Source organism: Neofelis nebulosa, chromosome 17 (genome assembly GCF_028018385.1).
Source record: "Neofelis nebulosa isolate mNeoNeb1 chromosome 17, mNeoNeb1.pri, whole genome shotgun sequence".
Classification (NCBI taxonomy): domain Eukaryota; kingdom Metazoa; phylum Chordata; class Mammalia; order Carnivora; family Felidae; genus Neofelis; species Neofelis nebulosa.
In genome coordinates this window covers 5,969,122-5,990,199 of record NC_080798.1, presented here as the reverse complement: position 1 = coordinate 5,990,199, position 21,078 = coordinate 5,969,122, and the positions used below count along the sequence as shown (strand labels likewise).

At 43.3% G+C, this 21,078-nt stretch overlaps 3 protein-coding genes across 3 annotated transcripts in view; 2 read left to right on the top strand and 1 right to left on the bottom strand.

The window, feature by feature from the left end:
* Window positions 1-21,078, top strand: part of LOC131499605 (zinc finger protein 677-like) — a 355,569-nt gene that overhangs the window by 249,320 nt on the left and 85,171 nt on the right. The window lies entirely within an intron of this gene.
* Window positions 1-21,078, top strand: part of LOC131499583 (zinc finger protein 665-like) — a 335,470-nt gene that overhangs the window by 248,788 nt on the left and 65,604 nt on the right. The gene's annotated exons all lie outside the window — the stretch shown is intronic.
* LOC131499598 (vomeronasal type-1 receptor 4-like) lies at window positions 9,694-10,663 on the bottom strand. The gene has a single exon (XM_058707691.1). It carries the CDS (start codon window positions 10,624-10,626, stop codon window positions 9,694-9,696), a length of 933 nt encoding a protein of 310 aa, XP_058563674.1. The 5' UTR covers window positions 10,627-10,663.

The following is a 21,078-nucleotide window of genomic DNA, read 5'->3' as shown; positions in this document are numbered from 1 at the left end:
AGGAGCACCTGGGTGGCTCGGTAGGTCAAGTATCCGACTTTGACTCGGGTCATGATCTCGCAGTTTGTGAGTTCGAGCCGCATGTTAGGCTCTGTGCTGACAGCTCAGAGCCTGGAGCCTGTTTTGTATTCTGTGTCTCCTTCTCTCTCTGCCCCTCTCCTGCTCACACTGTCTCTCTCCCTCAAAAATAAATATTAAAAAAAATTAAAAATAATATACAATTTGGGATTTCAGATTTTTTTCAAATCTCCAAGACTTAAAACTCCAGACCTATGCAGGCGCCTGGATGGCTCAGTTGGTTAAGCAGCTGACTTCTGCCCAGGTCATGACCTCCCGGTCTGTGCTTTTGAGCCCCAAGTCGGGCTCTGTGTTGACAGCTCAGAGCCTAGAGCTGCTTAGGATTCTGTGTCTCCCTCTCTCTCTGCCTCTCCTCTCCTTGCTCGTGATCTCCTGCTCGCTCTCTCTCTCCCTCCATCTTAAAAATAAATAAACATTCAAGTCCAGACCTATGTAAACTTATTTTGTATACTTTTGATGACTGATACTTCTTTTTAGGACCAACCTAAAGAAAAAATTCCCTAGGGATCTGCATATATGAATAGCGGATCCATAATCTGGATGACCTTTTTGGGGAACTCCTGGGCCATTTCCTTTAGGACAACCTCAGTAATTCCTAGGGTGGAGTGAAATAATGAAGTCATGGGAAGACCGTTGACGTCGCTTGTCAGAACTGCCTGAGGTCTGTGATCGTAGCACTGCATGTACTTTTTAGGACACAGCCTTCTCCTGGAGCCTAACACAGCAGCCACCCAGGGGGTGGTGCTCCCTTCACTTATGAGCACGCAGCAAGTGAAATTAGTGGGTTTCTTAAAAAAAAAATTGTAACCTGCAGTGTCCCCACCCTGTAACTTCAATATTAAAGACATCAAGGAAAATATTTTCACAAGAGAGATTGTAATCTCAACCACATTACAATACAAGCCCTCATCTCTCTATTCACCCTGTTTTCAATCCAACACCTGGTGGCTGGAAATGATTGCTGGTTTCCTTTCAGCTGAGCCCAATCTTGTGTTCCCCCTTGCTTAAAGCTTGACTCTAAAATGGACTTTGCTGTGTCCTTTTATTTCTGAAGTTTTGTAGTTTTATACATACGTGACAAATGTGAATCCGCATCAGAAATGGCCGTTTACTTTTCTTTAAATGGTCAGATAGTAAACGTTTTAGTCTTTGTAAGCCGCACAGTCTCTGTGCAACCACTCCATCCTGACCCAGTTGGATCAGTTGCGTGTAATCAAATGGCATCACTGATTTCCATGAAACCAGCCGTTGTGGTCCTGGACAAGAACCGGAACCAGGCCCTCTCGAACCTGCGTGACCTGGGTTGTTCTCGCACAGGCCCCCCATCTCTGTGATGTCCTGAGGATCCATTTCCTAGATCGGGAGGGGAAACTTCAAGATGTTTGACCACCTGACTAACCTCCGCGGGCTCGCTGGCCCCCAGGCTGGGCTGCGCAAGAATCACTTGGAAAGGCTCATGGTCAGGCACGACTTGGAGCCTCTGGAGCCCACAGACCTTTAGGGGCCCCTCTGGCATCCCCCAGGTGCCAGGACTCGTGACTGAGCCTGAGCCTGCAGCCACGAGGCAGCTTTTTAGCCCGCCTGGAGCCCTCGCCCAAGCTGCGGACCAGATGGAAACAGTAAGGCTTTTTGCGGCAAACAAACACAAACAAAAAACAGATGGGGCGATTGAATGAAACTCCAGGCCCCATCTGTCCACAAAGGCAGCTGAAGGGTCGGCAAGCATTGTCAGAGGCAACTTTTGCAGAATCTGCCTCAAATAAAAAATTACAACCGGGGGAAGACTTCCTGTAGGAAGAAGACGCCGCTTTATCATAGAGAGAGAGCGAGAGAGAGAGAGAGAGAGAGAGAGAGAGAGAGCGCTGCGGGGCATGAAATTGCTTGCTGCTGTCCCCACAGCCCACTCGTGTCGTGGCCCAGGGCTGCCAGCCCGCACCCCTATTCCTACTGCTGATGCCAGGACGAGTGATTAGAACGTCCTCTCGAGGAACTGTGCGCGATCTTTTGGGCCCATGTGCCCCAAGGGGCAGGGGAAGGGCTCGCCTTTGTTTGACGGGGATCCTGATGGGACGTGGGCAGCTTCCCCGACTGGAGAGGGCGTGCCCCCACCGTGCCCTGTGCCCCCACCGTGCCCTGTGCCCCCACCGTGCCCTGTGCCCCCACCTGGCCCTGTGCCCCCACCTGGCCCTGTGCCCCCACCTGGCCCTGTGCATCTCTTCCGTCTGACTATTCCCGAGTTCTCTGCTCTAACAATGAACACCTAATCTAGTGTGTGAGCTATTTTCTTGAGCTCTGTCAGCAGCTCTAGCAAGTTCATCAAACCCGGGGGGTGGGGGGTGGCATTTGGAACCTCGGATCCATGACCCGTTGGTCAGAAGCACAGGCAGTTAGGATTGTGGAGGAAGGAGCAGCTGGACCATGGTGACCGGATCAGTAGGAGGTTTACCATCTCCTGTAATAGGATGTCCAGGGGCTGCCGTTCAGATGTGACAGGTGTTCTAGGAAGTCGCCCGGGACCCAGCCGCTTCCTCTCTGTACACTCTGCCCCATCACCACGCAGCTCTCTGAGCGGCAGGACGGCTGTGGCCTTAAATGCTGTGATGGGCAGTTTGAGGTGTCAGCCTGCCCGGTGCATGGGGTGTCCCCATATTGAGTTAAACATCATTCTGTGTGTCTGTGAGGGTGTGTGAGGAGATTGACATTTGAATCCGTAGATTAAAGCCGATTCCCCTCTCCAATTCCTCCAGGGCCTGAACAGAACAAATATGTTGAGTAAAGGAAACCTGTTCTCTGTGCCTTTGAGCCAGGACACAGGTTTTCTCTTGCATTTGGACTTGGAGAGGTAGCGTCTCCAGATGACCAACGACAAATTTGGGGATCTTTATTAAAAATTTATTTAATGTTGGGGCACCTGGGTGGCTCAGTCGGTTAAGTGTCCAACTTCAGCTCAGGTCATGGTCTCACGGTTCGTGGGTTCGAGCCCCGTGTCGGGCTCTGTGCTGACAGCTCAGAGCCTGGAGCCTGTTTCAGATTCTGTGTCTCCCTCTCTCTCTGCCCTTCCCTCGTTCATGCTCTGTCTCTCTCTGTCTCAAAAATAAAATTAAAAAAAATTTTTTTTAAGTTTTTATTTATTTTTGAGAGACTGCACAAGTGGGGGAGGTACAGAGAGAGAGGGACAGATGATCTGAAGCGAGCTCTGTGCTGACAGCAGCGAGAAAGATGTGGGGCTCGAACTCACGAACTTTGAGATTATAGCCTGACCTGAAGTCAGACGCTCAACCGACTGAGCCACCCAGGCCCCCAGGTTTTGGGATTTCTCAGCCTCCATTAATCCCGTGGGCCAATGCTTTACAATATATCTCCCCTTCCCGTATAGAACCATATCATCAAGATACACGATTGATGGCATGTATGTGGTTTTATTAATGTGAATGGGAATGTGTGAGTATGGTCCGCGTGAGTTACAGAGGAAGATGTGAGGGTATATGCCTGTATCCAAATACGTTTTTTGCATATACATGTGTTGTCATTTATGTAGAAATGTGTTTGTATTCGGGCGTGTGTGTGCGGTAAGGGTTGTCCACAGTTATGCCTCTAATCCCTGACTTGAATATGGGGAGTACTAGATAGTGGACATCAAATTGTATGTTTATTTTTTAGGAAAAAAAAAACCCAAAGAATTAATTTGAGCTCCTTTTATGTTTCTTAATTTAAAAAAGCGATCACAGGTAACTACTGCACATTCAGCAAAAAATAAGTGCAGAAAAATGTAACCACCCAGTGCCATTAAAATGAGTAAGCAGCACGGGCTTATCCCAGACTTCTAGAATCTGCCCATTGACTCATCTGATCCGTGTGCTTTTATTTGTAGGAGATCGTTTTATATTTTTCTGATGGATATTGTTTGGCCCTTGTATTCCTACTAGAGGTTGGGGGGGGAGAGATCAATGTTATAAACTATGCTAAAGAATTTCCAACTCCCCTACACTTCCAAATTAATAGTGAACAACAACCAAAAAAACCCAAAAATGTCCAGTGGTTTCTAATGCAAATTATTGTCATGGTGTTCTTCCTTTTACTTGTATCCTTCTGAAAATCCTTCCCAGGAACTTTGGCCAAATATGTCTACTCATAATTTAATGATGCTGCAGGCCAGGTGTCTGAAAATGGGGAACCCTTCTGTTTGGGGTAGAAAAATTTCTCGGGGGATCAGAAAATAGGATAAGATAGCAGAGTTTCATTCCTAGTCCCACAGGTATTTCCTGCTCCCTCCATGGGACATCCTGTCTGCCTCCAGGGAGAAAGGACGAGTTTTTCCTAAACACTGCAACAGTCTTTGGAAATAACTACAAACTTGTAATTGTTTCCCAGTAATTAACTGGGGGTGGGGGAGTTTTCAAAAATATTCTCTGACCCTGATACCTGGACACAGAAAAAGTGAAGCAAAGGGCTTAACATTTGCTGAAAGGATTCTGTCTTTCAGGATAGAATCTGTGGTATGCGAATCCTTTTCAGTATTTGGTTGTCCATTCCTGGAGGCTCTTTATGAGCTCCACATTCATTAGCTAAAAACCACCCAACTACAGGAGCACAAGTGGACAGATGATCAAAGATCCTTCAGAACCACTGGTCTGCATCCCCTTCCTACTCCCCTCTCTTCCATTAGGTTTACCCACCATGGTTCACTCTCAGGAAGGTGACTCCTTATCTATATTTGCCAATATCCAATCATTTATGTGAGTGAGTCCTGGGTGTTGCACACACGTGTGGGATTCCAGTCACAGCCCTGTTCACAGTGCCCCTTGACTAACACATGTGTGAGCCCAGAGGAGATGCTCAGTAAGAACCACTCTGGTGAATAAATGCATGTTGTTCCCCCAATAAAGTGAGACTCCAAGTGCTGCTTCCTGAAAGTCACTGGTGGGGTTTGAAGTGTTGGGGTTTGGAGCCACCAGCCCAGAAAGAATTCTTGAGACGTCTTTGGTACAAAAAGGTGGTTTTATTAAAGCACAGGGGCAGGACCTGTAGCAGGAATTGCTGCACCGGGGCTGTGAAGAGTGACTGGCGATATGCCTTCGGGTCGGGAGGGGGTTGGGGATAGAGTAAGTCTCTAAGGAATTTTGGAAACGAGGTTTCCAGGAATTTGAGGGGCTAGCTACTGTTAGGAAAAGGTCGTTTATTACTGTGTAGTAAAACTTGAGTCATGAGACCCCTCAAATGTGTAACACAGGGCCAGAAGCTTGGAGTATGATTGCCAGCCTATATCTTCGGGGGTAGAGCTAAGGGAAGTTTCCAAAGGAATTTTGATTAATTATAGGAGACTTCTGGGATCCTGGGGGGCCAGGCTAAGATTGCCTTTGCCCTTAACAAAGTGTCCTCATGGAGGAGTTGAGTTCCCAGCAGGTCACTCTGCCTGTCTCAAGGACTTGATCATGGGTTGTAAGTTGTAAAGAAACTTTTCATTTGCCTTTGTTTCCCACATCACTAACTTCTCATCTTCCAAAAGGGCAGCAAAGAAAGTGCTCTTTCCAGGGAGTGACAGGTGGTCTTCATGGAGAACCATCCATGAGTTTCTGTTTTGAGATAGGATGGTTGGATGTAAATGGCTGTCAGTTTGAAACTTTCTTGGGATCTTCCCAGGTGAAATCTGAAACAAGCCCTTGTACAGAGGGCAGGGAGAGTTGAAGAAAGGGGCAGACCACTCAGGGCGGTAGGTGGCAGTTTTAAGAAGCAAAGGGTGCTTTTATACCAGACTTGTCTTGAACAGCAACAAGACGAATGGATCCCCTCACCCCTGAAATTCAAGTCACTGTGTGTTCAGGAGGGAGGGTTGTTGTAATGAAAAGTTTCCACAAGACTCTCCTTCCTGTGCCTGAAGGGGGCATATCATTTACACCAAAGAGAGCTCTCTCTCAGTCGTTTCCGATATTATTGAGACGTTCCTGGGGCAGTCTGGTTTTGTTCTTGAATATTACGCTTCTATTTGTCAAGGATTTGGGCACCCTTTAAAGTTGTTAGTCATGGAGTTCAAGAGGGAATTTAAAGAGGGAATTTCAGTTTGGGGAGCCAAAGAGCCTCTCTAGTTCAGGCATCAGTTTTGGTAAAAGCTAAGTAGTAAGATAATAATTGACTTCCAAAGGCAGTGTAGCTAGTAGTATTGAGAGGGAGTCCATAAAACAAAGCCCCAAGGGGGGCCCTCAGGTGGAGGATGCCTCCCTTTGCCAGAGGTTCTGGATCATAAAATAATCAGTCCGGGGTGCTTGGGTGGCTCAGTTGATTAAGCATCTCACTTTAGCTCAGATCATGATCTCATTGCTAGTGAGTTAGAGCCCTGTGTTAGGCTCTATGCTGACAGCTGGGAGCCTGAAGCCTGCATCAGATTCTGTGTCTCCATCTTTCTCTCTCCCTCCCTCCCCCCACTTGTGCTTCATCTCTCTTTCTCTCAAAAATAAATAAACATTAAGGGGAAATTTTTTAAAAAATTTAAAAAAAGTCGGGTGCTCAACCAACTGAGCCACCGAGACGCCCCCCCGAAAGAAACTCTTAATGATAGAGACCAAACTGAAGGTTGATAGAGGGGAAGTGGGTGGGGGATGTGCTAAATGGATGATGGGTCCTAAGGATGACATGTGTTTGGATGAGCACTGGGTATTGTATGTAAGTGATGAATCACAGAAACTCACTCCTGAAACCAATATTGCACTGTATGTTCACCAGAATTTAAATAAAAATGTGAAAAAAACATTGGGAGAAAACAAAAAAGAATCCGCCCACTTCCCCTAACTTCTGGAAGAGTAGAGCAGTATAAACTGACCTCATTGTTCCAAAAAGCCTTAAAGTGAAAACAGGACTCAGAGTTTCACCAGGGCTTTATTCACCACAGTCACGGACAGAAGACTCAATCCTTATCCGGGCTATTGGGACAGAAGCGCTTGGTGTTCACAACAAACACCCTCTCTCTACTGTGGAAAAGAAGACGTGGCATGTGAAGACCTTCACGATATGTTCTGACCCCCCACAGGTGCCAAGATACAGTCGAGTTTTGGAGATCATCCCAGGCTGTATGGGGTGGGAAAGCAGAAGCATATACCATGTGCACTTCTGCAGAAGATTCTCTCGTATAAAGAGCTAGAAGATCTGGAGTAGCCCGATCACATGGTGTATGTGATCTATATCTCTACTGTGGAAAAGAGTTCACGATATGTTCTGACCCCCCACAGGTTAGCACTATTATGCTAATAGATAACCCTCCTCCCTCTTGTCTCCCTCACACCAGCCATGAAGGTTTGCAAGGATAAGTGTAGGTTGATTTGTTTATTTTTCTTTATATTTTATGTTTTCTTTATTTTGTATTACAGTATTGTAATAATAGTTAATATGAATATTTTTGGGTTGTGGAACCAATCATCTGAATTGTCATTATTTTTTATGGGGAAGTTCACTTGATATACCAATGCTTTGGATTATAAGCATGTTTCTGGAATGAATTATGCTCGCAAACCAAGGCTTTACTGTATTTTGATTCACTCCAAGTTTTACCTCAAGTTTGGGGGCTCCTTGGCCTTCCCTCCTGCCAGGTGGTAAATGGACAAACAAAGCTCTTACAGGCTGCTTGGTTCAGTCCTGCCGCTCACCTCCTCCAGCCTCATCACCGTGGAGGATGTGGAGGCTCTTCTGCAACTTTACCCACATTGGTGAAGAGTGCTAGCTACCAGTTTCAGGAGACTTTCTCTTATCCCCTAACCAGCCCCACAAAGGGCCTTGTCATTTTCTCTTCCAGAAAATCTCTCTCCCTCTTCTATCATTCCCCTTACCAAAACTGTCAAGAAGCATGGAGAGTTTTCCATTTTATCCTATTTGCAAACCAACAAGTTACCTGTAAGTTTCATGGATGCTGGCAGAGGGCATGAGTCTCTGGGTAGGAGATACAAGGCTTATCATTGCAAAGAAATGTTAAAAACCTGGGAAGATGTAAATATGTTAGTGTTGAAATGTCCTTATGTTTTCCAGGTAGAAGTTAAAGATACTAAATAACTTGGCACTTTGGCTAGTTTTTAAGTCTTTTGTGGGGCACCTGGGTGGCTCAGTCAGTTAAGCATCCAACTCCTGGTTTTGGTTCAGGTCATGGTCTTGTGGTTCATGGGTCTGAGACCCGCATCAGGGTCTGGGCTGATGGTGCAGAACCTGCTTGGGACACTCTTTTCCTCTCTCTCTGCCTTTCCCGCATCTCTCTCTCAAAATAAATAAACAAACTTTGAAAAAAAAACCCTAAAAATCTCTTGTAATATCTGGGTTAAAAACGAAGAGATCGTGAATATTACAATCTCTAAAGAAAAAGGATAAATTGTACAATAATTTAAAAATTAACACAAAAGGGGCACCTGATTTTGGCTCAGTTGGTTAAGCGTCCACATCTTGATTTCAGCTCATGTCATGGTCTCATGAGATTGAGCCCCACATCGGGCTCTGAGTTGACAGAGCCTGTTTGGGTTTTTCTCTCTCCCTCTCTCTCTGCTCCTCCCCCACTGTTTCTCACACACTCTCTCTCTCAAAACTAAATAAATGTAAAAAAAATGAAAACACGAGAGAAGTAAGCTAGAATAAGAAAGTAAAACATGTCGTTGAGAGACCACAACATATATGTAAAGCAAATCCTAAAAATATACATCCTATCAAATTGTTCTTGTTAAAATCAAACGTTGTATATACAATTGGACATGTATTAAGAGATAGAGCTAAAACATAAGGAATATAGTAGAAAACTGAAAAGCATGCAACTTCACCCAATTAATCAACCAGCATGGTGAGATAAATATCAGATTAAAAAGAATTTAAAGAAAAGGTAGTTTGCAGTTATTGGACTAAGAATTATTTTAATGTTCCTGAATGTGCAATTATCCAATATTATTTGATGGAGAAGATATTAATCTGGCAACATATACGTAGAAATATACCGCAGTCTTCCCTTATCCACTCGGGATATGTTCCGGATTCCAGATCCAGTGGATGCTTGAAACTGCAGATAGTATTGAACTGTATACATACGAGATTTTTTCCACACATACATATCTCATATCTATGATGCAGTGTAACTTATGAGTCAGACGTGGTGAGAGATTAACAATAATGAGTAATAATAAAAATTATAACAATATACTGTAATAATACTGTGAATCTGGTCTCTCTCTCTCCCTCTCTCTCTTCCTCCCTCAAAATATTGTGCTGTCCTCACACTTCTTATGATGATGTGAGACAATAAAATGCCTACGTGATGAGATGAAGTGAGGGGAATGAGGTAGGCTTGTGATTTAGAGCTAGGCTGCTATGGAGCTTCTGACCATAAATCAGAAGGAGAATTGTCTGCTCGTGGGCTGCCGTTGACCACATGGAACTCAAACTGCAGAGGGTGAGACCTTGGATAAGGAGGTGCTACTGTATTTTAACTTGATAACTATACCACATTTCGTTTATAATTGCTCTGGATGTTGTTTATTTAGGAGAAGCTCAGTTTGTCTCGTTTACCCCTCTCTCATAATATGAATATTTCATAAATGTGCTTGTACATTGAAAGGGGTTAATAAATAACCACTGTGAATAGGCATATAACTTACATATTTATGATAAGTTTAGGGGGTTTTGTTTCCTTATCCAGGCAGAGTAGAGGGTGGACACTCTGGGGTCATGTCTCATGAGGATATAGGGGCTGAGAGTAGGAAAACACGTAGTGAGTAGTGTAGAAGTGTTCCTCAGCCACAGACTGGAGTTGTTAAAAACTGACAAACAAATGTGGAAGATAGAGGACAGCATCCATAAAGAAAGGAAGAAGCACGCCAGCACAAGGATCCTTCGGGTGGCTCTGCTCTCAGGGGAGGATCTGGGGGAGAGATTGTTCCTACGAATGTATTGGACCCGCTGCTTGTGGCTGTGCAGGATGAAAACCATAGAGCTGCTGGCCCAGAACATGAGCCCCAAACAGAAACCATCATGGGATAATAGCAATGGCACATAGAATGACTCTGCGATTTTGTCATAAGATATCGCGTAACAGTAGTCCTGATCTATTTTCTTTGTGACGTTTATGTTATTCCTTTTGTCAGTTAGATGAAAAGGAACCACAATACTTCGCACTATATTCAAGACCCAGCAGAAGATGTTGGAGGTGCCCACGTACTTGGGAGCTTTTATTTTAAGCTGTGCCCACCTGGAGTCCCCAGGACTGATCATGATCACCTGGAAGACAGTCAAGAGGCAGGTGGTTCCAATGGCCACATCCCTGCCCACTCTGTGAACAAAGAAAACAAGTTTGCATCCAAAATCATCGAGAAAATGTGTCAACCCAAAAGATGCCATTGTTTGAGGGATTCCTTTAGAAAAAATAACTAAGAGGTTGGCTACAGTCAGATACTTAAGAATCAAGTCTGTGCACCTAAGCTTGTATCCTGTCAAATAAAGGAAGAGATAATAGTAAAAAACAGAGAAATTCCCCAGAAGTCCAACTGTAGTTTGTAAGAAAAAGATCACTGCCATCGTCAAATCCCTGGTGGTCATTCTGTAAAATCCCAGGGAGTGAAGTTCTTCTTCTGAGCCAGGTTCCTGCATGGGAACAGGAGGTGTGAGGCACATGTGTCACATTGGTTAAAATCCAATGTTCTCCACTTAACTTGAGTTCCCACTTAAAAATAATTATTTAGAATATTTACTTTTTAACAAGTTTCCAAGGGCTGAACTTAGAACACTAGAAGAGCTTTTTACGTAACATAGATCATTGCTATAAAGGCTGTGTATGTAGTACATTCTGTATTCTTCATAAGTTGTTGAGAGTCAGTATTTTCATGGAAAAGATAAGGAGGCAGAGAAAGTTTGGTGATTTGTCAAATTCAAATGTTTTGACATTTGAATGGGAATGGGGAGATTAGAACCTGACTGGGCTGGTATGATGGAAGTGCCTTTAAACACAGTGCTGTTTTAACAAAGCTAATTAGATGTATTCTTCAAAATACAGGTGTATAGGGGCACCTGGGAGGCTTAGTCGCTTGAGCATCCAACTTTTGATTTTGGCTCAGGTCGTGATCTGAGGGTATCTGCACTGAGTGTGGAACCTGCTTGGGATTCATTCTCATTCTCTCTCTCTCTCTCTCTCTCTCTCTCTCTCTCTCTCTCTCTTTCAATCGCTCATTGAATAAATATTAAAAAAAAAATACAGGTCTATAGGTATGCCTGGATGGCTCAGTTGTAAGAGCATGTGACTCTTGATCTGGGAGTTGTGAGTTAGAGCCCACATCAGGTGTACAGATTACTTAAATAAATAAACTTTAAAAAACATTCAAAATACAGGCATATATTCAGACATTCTCATACCTTGTGATCTTATTTTAGATAAGTAGTATTTTTTCTAACATTTTTTCATTTATGTTTAAAGATTGCTTGTGTTGACCACTAACAATAATGAATATTTTAATATCTCAATCAAATTTAGACTCACTGACTGTAGTATAATTCTAGGGACCTGCTCCATGACAAATTGTGTTTAAAGAAAAGAGTGTGTCGTTAGCTTTCTAGCGTATTGGCAATTGATCCACTATTTTTCTTTTATGACACCTACCATAGAAATCATTGAATGCCATGTCATGCCGTAAATAGTGAGACTTGAAATGCCAGTATGTGATAAGCTGGTGTAGAATAGAAACTCAATATTACTAATTTCAAATCTTAAGCTGCTCTGTTTACCACCACTTAAGAAAAGGTATTAGCAATAAGATAAGGTTTGTGAAAAATCAAAATGTAAGACTTACACAAGAGAATTTCTTAGCTTGAAAGTGTGTGTATTATATAAATTGAGATTGTAGAGTTTGGGGTTAATATAAGAATAGTTTTAAACCAGAGAATACATCGCAAGATATTTCCCAGGTAATAGTTGCTGTCTGAAACCCATTTTGTAACGTTACTATTTCAATTGCTTCCCCCTTAATTTGAAGAGGGACAACAGTCTCACCAAACTCAATAGACCAAGGATATATTCAGTAGGAAACAACTCTTGTCTCCATAGCTCTTCATACACCCAGAATTAGAGAAATCATTCCTATATCAGAAATTGCCTTTTGGATGCACTGGTTTTACACTAGTTTAGAGGATTCCTGTAGATTTATTTTAATCCTTATGACAATCATGCAGATGTTAGAGTCACACTGCTACAAATCCTGAAAATGTAGTCTGTGATTCCTGTACACAGTCCTAAGTACTTTAAAGTCTGTTTTCCTTATCACTTGGATTAAACACCAGTAGTCACTGTCAGGATTACACTAAATCACATCAGGAGCCATCAGGTCTAGGAACTCATCTCCCTTTACTAGCTCAGCTCATGCCTCAGAATTATTCCTCCTTCCTGTGCGCCCTTGGCACTCAACCAGAAGACTCTCTCTTTCTGAGACTGTCACTTTCCAAGACTCCTGGTACCCCACTGTGCTTGCAGACTCTGCCTCTCAGACTGATAAAGAAAAAACTCACTTGACTCCCTCCAGCCGCCAGGACGGTGGGCTCAGTGTGCTGGTCACGACAATCAGGGTTTGTGTGATAGGGAGGGCGGCAGCCAGACCGTAAGATATGGGTTTGCAGTTCTATGATCTCACCTCCCTGCAGAATTATCTTTTCACCTGTAGCCACAGTGAGAGGACAGCCTTGGGGAACTGAGAATATTTGTGACAGACTTTTTCCCCCAGTTGCTAATTGCTGAAAATAATGACAAGTTTCTAGTTATCAGCTCCTAAAAGACCTTTGCAAGTGTTAAGAGGGCTTTTTCTTTTCCTTAATGCCTGGAAGCAGACAGGGTCTCATAGGGAGGGAGCAGGAAATACTAAGGTCTGACACGTGTGGGACTGGCAGTAAGGCTGAGGTGTCTCATGGGCTCCTCTGCTCCCCTGAGTTGTTCATCCCAGAAGTGAGCCTTAACTAATTTTCAGGCCAGTGTTCTGTTCCATCATTTAAATTACGAGAACATAAACCAGACAATGTACCTCAGAAGGATTTTTAAAGCAGTTAAAAAATGTGGTTAAAAAAAGAACATAATAATCATTTATATTAGAAAACATTGGACTCTTTTCCCCCCAGAAGACAGTGTCAATTAATTTGGTAGTTTAGGTGATATGGGATTTTTTTTCTAACATAGAAGAAGTCTATAAAAACTTCCAACAGGAAGTCTAAACAGAACAACATCCATGGAACGTTAGAGATTTATAGGTGTCTGTTAAAAGACAAGCACTAAAATCAGATGGTTATTCAGGCTGATTGTATAATTTTTAAACTATGAAATAAGTTGATACTACTTCAAGACCGCTAATGGTGGAACTTCTATAATTAATTCATTATGTTTTTTTTTCCTAAGAAACAAATCCAATATTTAACACTATTACACTATCCAGTTTCCCCAATTTACAAATCAGGGATTAGAGACATAATGATGATAACCCCTACACACACATACACTTTCACAATTGTAAATTTACACACATACATATCAACACACTCAAATATACACTTCTTAAACACATTCACACTCGCATGTACTTTCGGTGACAAACTCATGATCAGCCACAGTCACATTCCTATGTGACTATGACACACAGCCCTAATAATCCCCAATAAGTCTTAAAAAGGGGTTCACGTGTAGAACAGTGGTAGCTCCAGAACTCTAGATACCTGCAAAGGAGACATATCTTGCCCATTTTACATCCTTCCATCCCTGTGATGTTATTTACTAACTGTAACATTTCAAAGATGCTGTGATAAGGCCACTTCAGGTTGAGGCACACAGTGGTAAAGTTGGGGTGTTGGGGATGTGCTGCTCTGCATGTGTGACAGAGAACGAGAATGTGGGATAGAGTGACCTACAACAAGGGCACAGGATGGGGGTATAGATATGGTTTAGAGAGCATGGGGATGTGGGGAGACAGAAATTGAGGAGCGGAGGAAAGGGGTTTAAAAGATACAGGAGTGGTTGATTCATAGAGCAGTTAAAGTGTAGGTTTCGCTAAGTGAGGGGCAAATTGTGCAGAGAAGTTAAGGGTAGGAAGATACTGTGTGTGCTGGGTGAATAAGTGGTTTGGGGTCCCGGGAAAGAAGGGCTTAATGGGAATGGGCAGGTAATGGGAGAAGGTGGTTAAGGAGAGTGGGTAAAAGGGAGTTTACATCTTTGAGAGGTTAAAGATTGTGATGGGTGAGGGGGTATTACAAGTAGGGCATGCAGGTCCTGGGGGTGGTTAATGAGCCTAAACAGTGGCGGAGAGTAGAAGGGGAGGTAGAGCTGTGGGCCATGGTAATGAAGAGTGAGGCAAAATGGCGGAAGAGTGATGAACGGAGATTGGGAGGATACTTCCACCATGTGCTAAACAGCCCAGGGAAAGGGGCGGGGATTTCATGGTTGAGATGGTGTGTGAGGCTGTTGGGTGAGAGAAGAAAGCTGGGTGATTGGGGCCCAGGGCTGCTAGGTTCCAGGAGCACCGAGTTCAGTGGAAACAGACTGGGATCTCTAGAACAGAGGACTGATTTATGTCTAGGGAAAGGCAGCACTGGAGGGCTAACAGAAGGGTGATGGCTGGTGAAGAAAGCTTGTCTGTGATATCTGGAATGCAGTAGGGCAGGAGGGGTGGAGATTTGAGTTCAGAGCACAATAGAGGAGTTTTGAAGGATCATATGGTGGTGAGGTCCTATGGAGTTTTAGGGGACGTTCAAGGTCAAGTGAGTGGGAGTGGGGAAATCCAAAGGGTGGGGACAGATGGAGCCTGGAGTGATGGAGGTCACAGGGGAAGACTGGATATCACTAATTCACTCACCACATTCATTAATTCCCTCATTTACATTTGACTCACAACTTAATCTTGGAAAGATTCTAGGTTTAATTCACAAGGCAAAAAAAAACTTAGGCATAAAATACCTGAAATTGAATATGTAGTGGAGAACTGCATGGAGGAATTGGGGTGTACTACAAGCCACAGCCATTTTGCTCTTTTTTTAAAATATGTTTTTTAAGTTTATTTATTTATTTAGAGAAAGGGGGGCATGGCAGAGAGGGAGAAAAAGAATCCCAGTCTTTGGAGACTGCACTGACAGTGCAGAGCCTGATGAAGCAGGGCTCAAGCTCATGAACCATGAGATCATGAACTGAGCCAAAATCAAGAGTCAGATGCTTAACTGACTGAGTCACCCAGGTGCCCTCATTTTGCTCCTTTAAGATGTGAAGCAAAGAGTGTGACCATGGTGGTTTGGCCAGGAGCCACCTTTAACCAGTATCAGGTACTCAGTGATGGAAAGTGGTGTCAGAATGTCCCTTATCTGGCTTTACCTATGTCTTGAAGACCTTGAGTACCTCACAGTTAATGGTGAAAATCCCTTTGTTCCACTGTTGCTAGAATATAATATGTGCTTTATTAAAATATGAGACAGAGCAAGGTAAAACTTAAATTTCTAAGTATTCTTCTTTCTTTTATTTTGTCCCCTTATTGGAAACCATTTGAAGAGTTGTACTATTTTTGTAGATTTACTGAAATTTATTTTAAACCTATGTTTTTATTGAGAAAAATCACTGGTCTCATAATGTGGCCAATACATCTCCACCCACTGTTGTAACTGGGAGGTTTATGTCATGTCGCATTACAAGAGGGACTTTGCAGGGGCGCCTGGGTGGCTCAGACGGTTAAGCGGCCGACTTAGGCTCAGGTCATGATCTCACGGTCTGTGAGTTCGAGCCCCGCATCGGGCTCTGTGCTGACAGCTCAGGGCCTGGAGCCTGCTTCAGATTCTGTGTCTCCCTCTCTCTGACCCTCCCCCGTTCATGCTTTGTCTCTGTCTGTCTCAAAAATAAATAAACGTTAAAAAAAAATTTACAAGAGGGACTTTGCAGATGTCTTTAAGGTTGCAGATGTCCTTAAGGTTCTGCGTGTAGGTGATAAAGTGACCACAAAAAGGGTTTATCGAATGGGCGCAATGTAACCAGATGAAGTCTTAGACCAAGGAGTAAGTTAGAGATGAGAGGCCTGAGGGTTTCTTCCCATGCCGTGACTCTCTTTGGAGACAGGTGACTAGGGGCACATGGAAACCATGAGGAGGAAATAATTTCTGCCAATAACCAAAGGATCTTGGAACCCGAATTCTTCCCTAGTGTTACACAGAAGAGCCCATGTGGGTTGCCCACTGGATTTTTGATTTTTGAGCTTCTAAGCAGCGTACCCAGCCAAGCCTACAGAACTTCTGATTTATGAACTGTGAGACCATAAGTGGGTGTTATATTAGCCACTAAGTATGTGGCAATTTGTTAGGTTGGAAATACAAAATACGCATACCTCATTTTGTTATGCTTCACTTTGTTTTGCTTCAGTTGAAACTTTCTGGTAACCCCGCCTCCAACAAATCTATCAGTACCATTGTTCTAACAGCAGTTGCTCACTTTGTGTCTCTGTCACGTTTTGGTAATTCCTGCAATAGTCCAAACTTTTCCATTAATATATTTGTGATGGTGATCTGTGATTGGTGATCTTTGAAGTTACTATTGTAATTGCTTTGGGGTGCCACAAACCACAGCCACGTATGACGACAAACTTAATCGATAAACGTTGTGTGTGTTCTGAGTGCTCCACTGGCCAGCTATGTCCCCGTCTCTCTCTCTCTCTCTCTCTCTCTCTCTCTCCCTCTCCCTCTCCCTCTCCCTCTCCCTCTCCCTCTCCCTCTCCCTCTCCCTCTCCCTCTCCCTCTCCCTCTCCCCAGACCTCCTTATTCCCTGAGACACAACAGCATTGAGATCAGGCGACTTAATATAAGTTTATTTATTCAGAGAAAGGGGCGAGGAGCAGAGAGAGAGGGAGTGGCTTCCAAGTGTAAGGAAGAGTCACATGCCTCTCAGCTTAAAAGCTAGAAATGATTAAGCTTAGTGAGAAGGCATGTCGAAGGCCAAGACAGGCTGAAAGCTGGGTCTGTCGTACCAAACAGCCAAACTGTGAATGCAAAGGAAAGGTTCTTGAAGGAAGTTAAAAGTGCTAGTCCAGTGAACACACAAATAAGAAGGCAAAAGAGCCTACGCTGATATGGAGAAATCTGTCATGGTCTGCAGAGAAGAATCAAAACAGCCACAACATTCCCTTAAGCCAAAGCCGAATCCAGCGCAAGGCCCTGACTCCCTTCAATTCTGTGAAGGCCACGAGAGAGGCATGGAGGCGGCAGATGACCGGTCTGAAGCTAGCGGAGGTGGTTCAGGAAGCTGAAGGAAAGAAGCCATCTCCATAACATCACAAGGTGAAGCAGCAAGTGCTGATGTAGAAGCTGCAACGAGTTGTCCAGAGCTCGCTAAGATCTTTTGTGAATGTGGCTACACCAAACAACAGATTTCCAGTGTAGACAAAACAACCTTCTACTGGAAGAAGATGTCATGTACGACTTTCATTGCTAGAGAGGAGAAGTCAATGCCTGGCTTCAAAGCCTCTGAGGACAGGCTGACTCCTTTTAGAGGCTAATGCAGCTTCTGACTTTAAGTGGAAACCAGTGCTCAGTGACCATTCTGGAAATCCTAGAGTCCTTAAGAATTATGCTATATCTACTCTGCCTGTGCTCTCTAAATGGAACAGCAAAGCCAGGATGACAGCACATCTGTTTACAACACAGTTACTGAATATTTTAAGCCCACTGTTGAGACCTACTGCTCAGGAAAAAAAAAAAAAAGATTTCTTTCAAAATGTGACTGCTTATTGGCAACGTACCTGGTCACCCAAGGGCTCTGATGGGGACACACAATGAGATTAATGTTCTTTGCATGCCTGCTAACACAACATCCATTTTGCAACCCATGGATTGAGAAGCCATTTTGACTTTCCAGTCTTATTATTTAAGAAAGCAATTTCGGGGTGCCTGGGTGGCTCAGTCAGTTAAGGGGCTGACTTCAGCTCAGGTCATGATCTCGCGGTCCATGAGTTCGAACCCTGCGTTGGGCTCTGTGCTGACAGCTCAGAGCTCAGAGCTTGGAGCCTGTTTCAGATTCTGTGTCTCCCTCTCTCTGACCCTCCCCTATTCATGCTCTGTCTCTCCCTGTCTCAAAAATTAAAAAAAAAAACGTTAAAAAAATTTTTTTTAAAAAAGAAAGCAATTTCATAAGGCTTTGACTGCCATAGATTGTGATTCCTCTGGTGGATCTGGGCAAAGTGAACTGAAAACTTTCTGGAATGAATTCACCATTCTAGATGTCATTAAGAACATTTTTGACTCAGGTGCACCTGGGTGGCTCAGTAGGTTAAGCATCCAACTCTTGATTTCAGATAAGATCATGATCTCACAGTTCACAAGATCGAGCCCCACATTGAGCTCTGTGCTTACAGCACAGAGCCTGCTTGGAATTCTCTCTGTCCCTTCCTGACTCTCTCTCTCTCTCTCTGTCAAAATAAATAAAATATTTTTTTAAAAAAGAACATTTCTGATTCATGAGAAGAGCTCAAAATATCAATATGAGCAGGAGTTTGGAAGAAGTTGATTCCAACCCTCATGGATGAAGTTGAAGGGTTCAAGACTTCAGGGAAGAACCTACTGCAGATGTGGTGGAAACAGCAAGAGAACCTGAATTAGAAGTTTGGGGGCATCTGGGTGGCTCAGTGGGTTAAGCGTCCGACTTCAGCTCAGGTCATGATCTTGTGGCTCATGAGTTTCAGCCCTGCGTCAGGGTCTGTTCTGACAGCTTGGAGCCTGGAGCCTGCTTTGGATTCTGTGTCTTCCTCTCTTTCTGCCCCTCCCCTGCTTGTGTGTGTGCGTGCGTGCATGCTCTCTCTCTGTCTCTCTCTTAAACATAAATAAACATTAAAAAAAGTGGAACTTGAAGATGGAACTGAACTGCTGCAATCACATGATAAAATTTTAATGGATGAAAAAGTTGCTTTTTATGGATGTGCAATAAAAGTAGTTTCTTGAGTTGGGATCTACTCCTGTTGATGATGCTGTGGAAGATTGTTGAAATGACCACAAAATCTTTAGAATATTACATAGACTTAGGTGATAAAGCAGCAGCAGGGCTTGGGTGGATGGACTCCAATTTTTAAAGTAGTTCTGCTGGGTGAAATGCTATGGAAAAGCACCACGTGCTACAGAGAAATTGTTAGTGAAAAGAAGAGTCAACGCATGTGGCAAACTTCACTGTTCTCTTATTTTAAGAAATTGTCACAGCCACCCCGTCTTCAGCAATCACCACTCTGACAAGTCAGCAGCCAAATCAACATGGAGGCAAGATCCTGTCCACCAGCAAAAAAATCACAACTCAATGAAAGCTAAGATGATGGTTAGCACGTTGTAGCAATAAAGTATTTTAAAATTAAGGCATATACACTTTTTTTTTTTAGACATAATGCTATTGCATACTCAATAAACTACAGTGTCATGTAAACATTTATATGCACTAGGAAACCAAAACATTTACTTGACTTGCTTTATTGTGATACTCACTTTGTCAGGGTTGTCTAGAACCAAACCCACAATATTTCTGGTATGCCTGTACATGTGGAAATAAGTGTAATTATAAAAGAGTTATAGAACGAAGTAAAAGAAATCCCACGTTAATTATCCCACATCCAGTTTTAGGTGTTTGTCTTGTATCCTCCTTCCTTTTATTTTTTAAATATATGAAATTTATTGTCATATTGGTTTCCATGCAACACCCAGTACTCATCCCAAAAGATGCCCTCTTCGATACCCATCACCCACCCTCCCCTCCCTCCCACCCCCCATCAGCCCTCAGTTTGTTCTCAGTTTTTAAGAGTCTCTTATGCTTTGGCTCTCTCCCACTCTAACCTCTCTCTTTTTTTTCCCTTCCCCTCCCCCATGGGTCCCTGTTAAGTTTCTCAGGATCCATGTAAGAGTGAAAACCTATGGTATCTGTCTTTCTCTGTATGGCTTATTTCACTTAGCATAACACTCTCCAGTTCCATCCATGTTGCTACAAGGGGCCATATTTCATTCTTTCTTGTTGCCATGTAGTACTCCATTGTATATATAAACCACAATTTCTTTATCCATTCATCAGTTGAGGGACATTTAGGCTCTTTCCATAATTTGGCTATTGTTGAGAGTGCTGCTATAAACATTGGGGTACAAGTGCCCCTATGCATCAGTACTCCTGTATCCCTTGGGTAAATTCCTAGCAGTGTTACTGCTGGGTCATAGGGTATGTCTATTTTTGATTTTTTGAGGAACATCCACACTGTTTTCCAGAGTGGCTGCACCAGTTTGCATTCCCACCAACAGTGCAAGAGGGTTCCTGTTTCTCTACATCCTCTCCAGCATCTATAGTCTCCTGATTTGTTCATTTTGGCCACTCTGACTGGCATGAGATGATATCTCGGTGTGGTTTTGATTTGTGTTTCCCTGATGAGGAGCGACATTGAGCATCTTTTCATGTGCCTGTTGGCCATCCGGATGTCTTCTTTAGAGAAGTGTCTATTCATGTTTTCTGCCCATTTCTTCACTGGGTTATTTGTTTTTCGGGTGTGGAGTTTGGTGAGCTCTTTATAGATTTTGGATACTAGGCCTTTGTCCGATATGTCATTTGCAAATATATTTTCCATTCTATTGGTTGCCTTTTAGTTTTGTTGATTATTTCCTTTGCTGTGCAGAAGCTTTTTATCTTCATGAAGTCCCAATGGTTCATTTTTGCTTCTAATTCCCTTGCCTTTGGGGATGTGTCAAGGAAGAAATTGCTGTGGCTGAGGTCAGAGAGGTCTTTTCCTGTTTTCTCCTCTAGGGTTTTGATGGTTTCCTGTCTCTCAGGTCCTTTATCCATTTTGAGTTTATTTTTGTGAATGGTGTGAGAAAGTGGTCTAGTTTCAACCTTCTGCATGTTGCTGTCCAGTTCTCCCAGCACCATTTGTTAAAGAGACTGTCTTTTTTTCCATTGGATATTCTTTCCTGCTTTGTCAAAGATTAGTTGGCCATACTTTTGTGGGTCTAGTTCTGGGGTTTCTATTCTATTCCATTGGTCTATGTGTC

Excerpts from the sequence above, each read along its gene's own strand:
- LOC131499598 (XM_058707691.1), bottom strand. The coding sequence starts at position 10,626 with ATGACCACCAGGGATTTGACGATGGCAGTGATCTTTTTCTTACAAACT.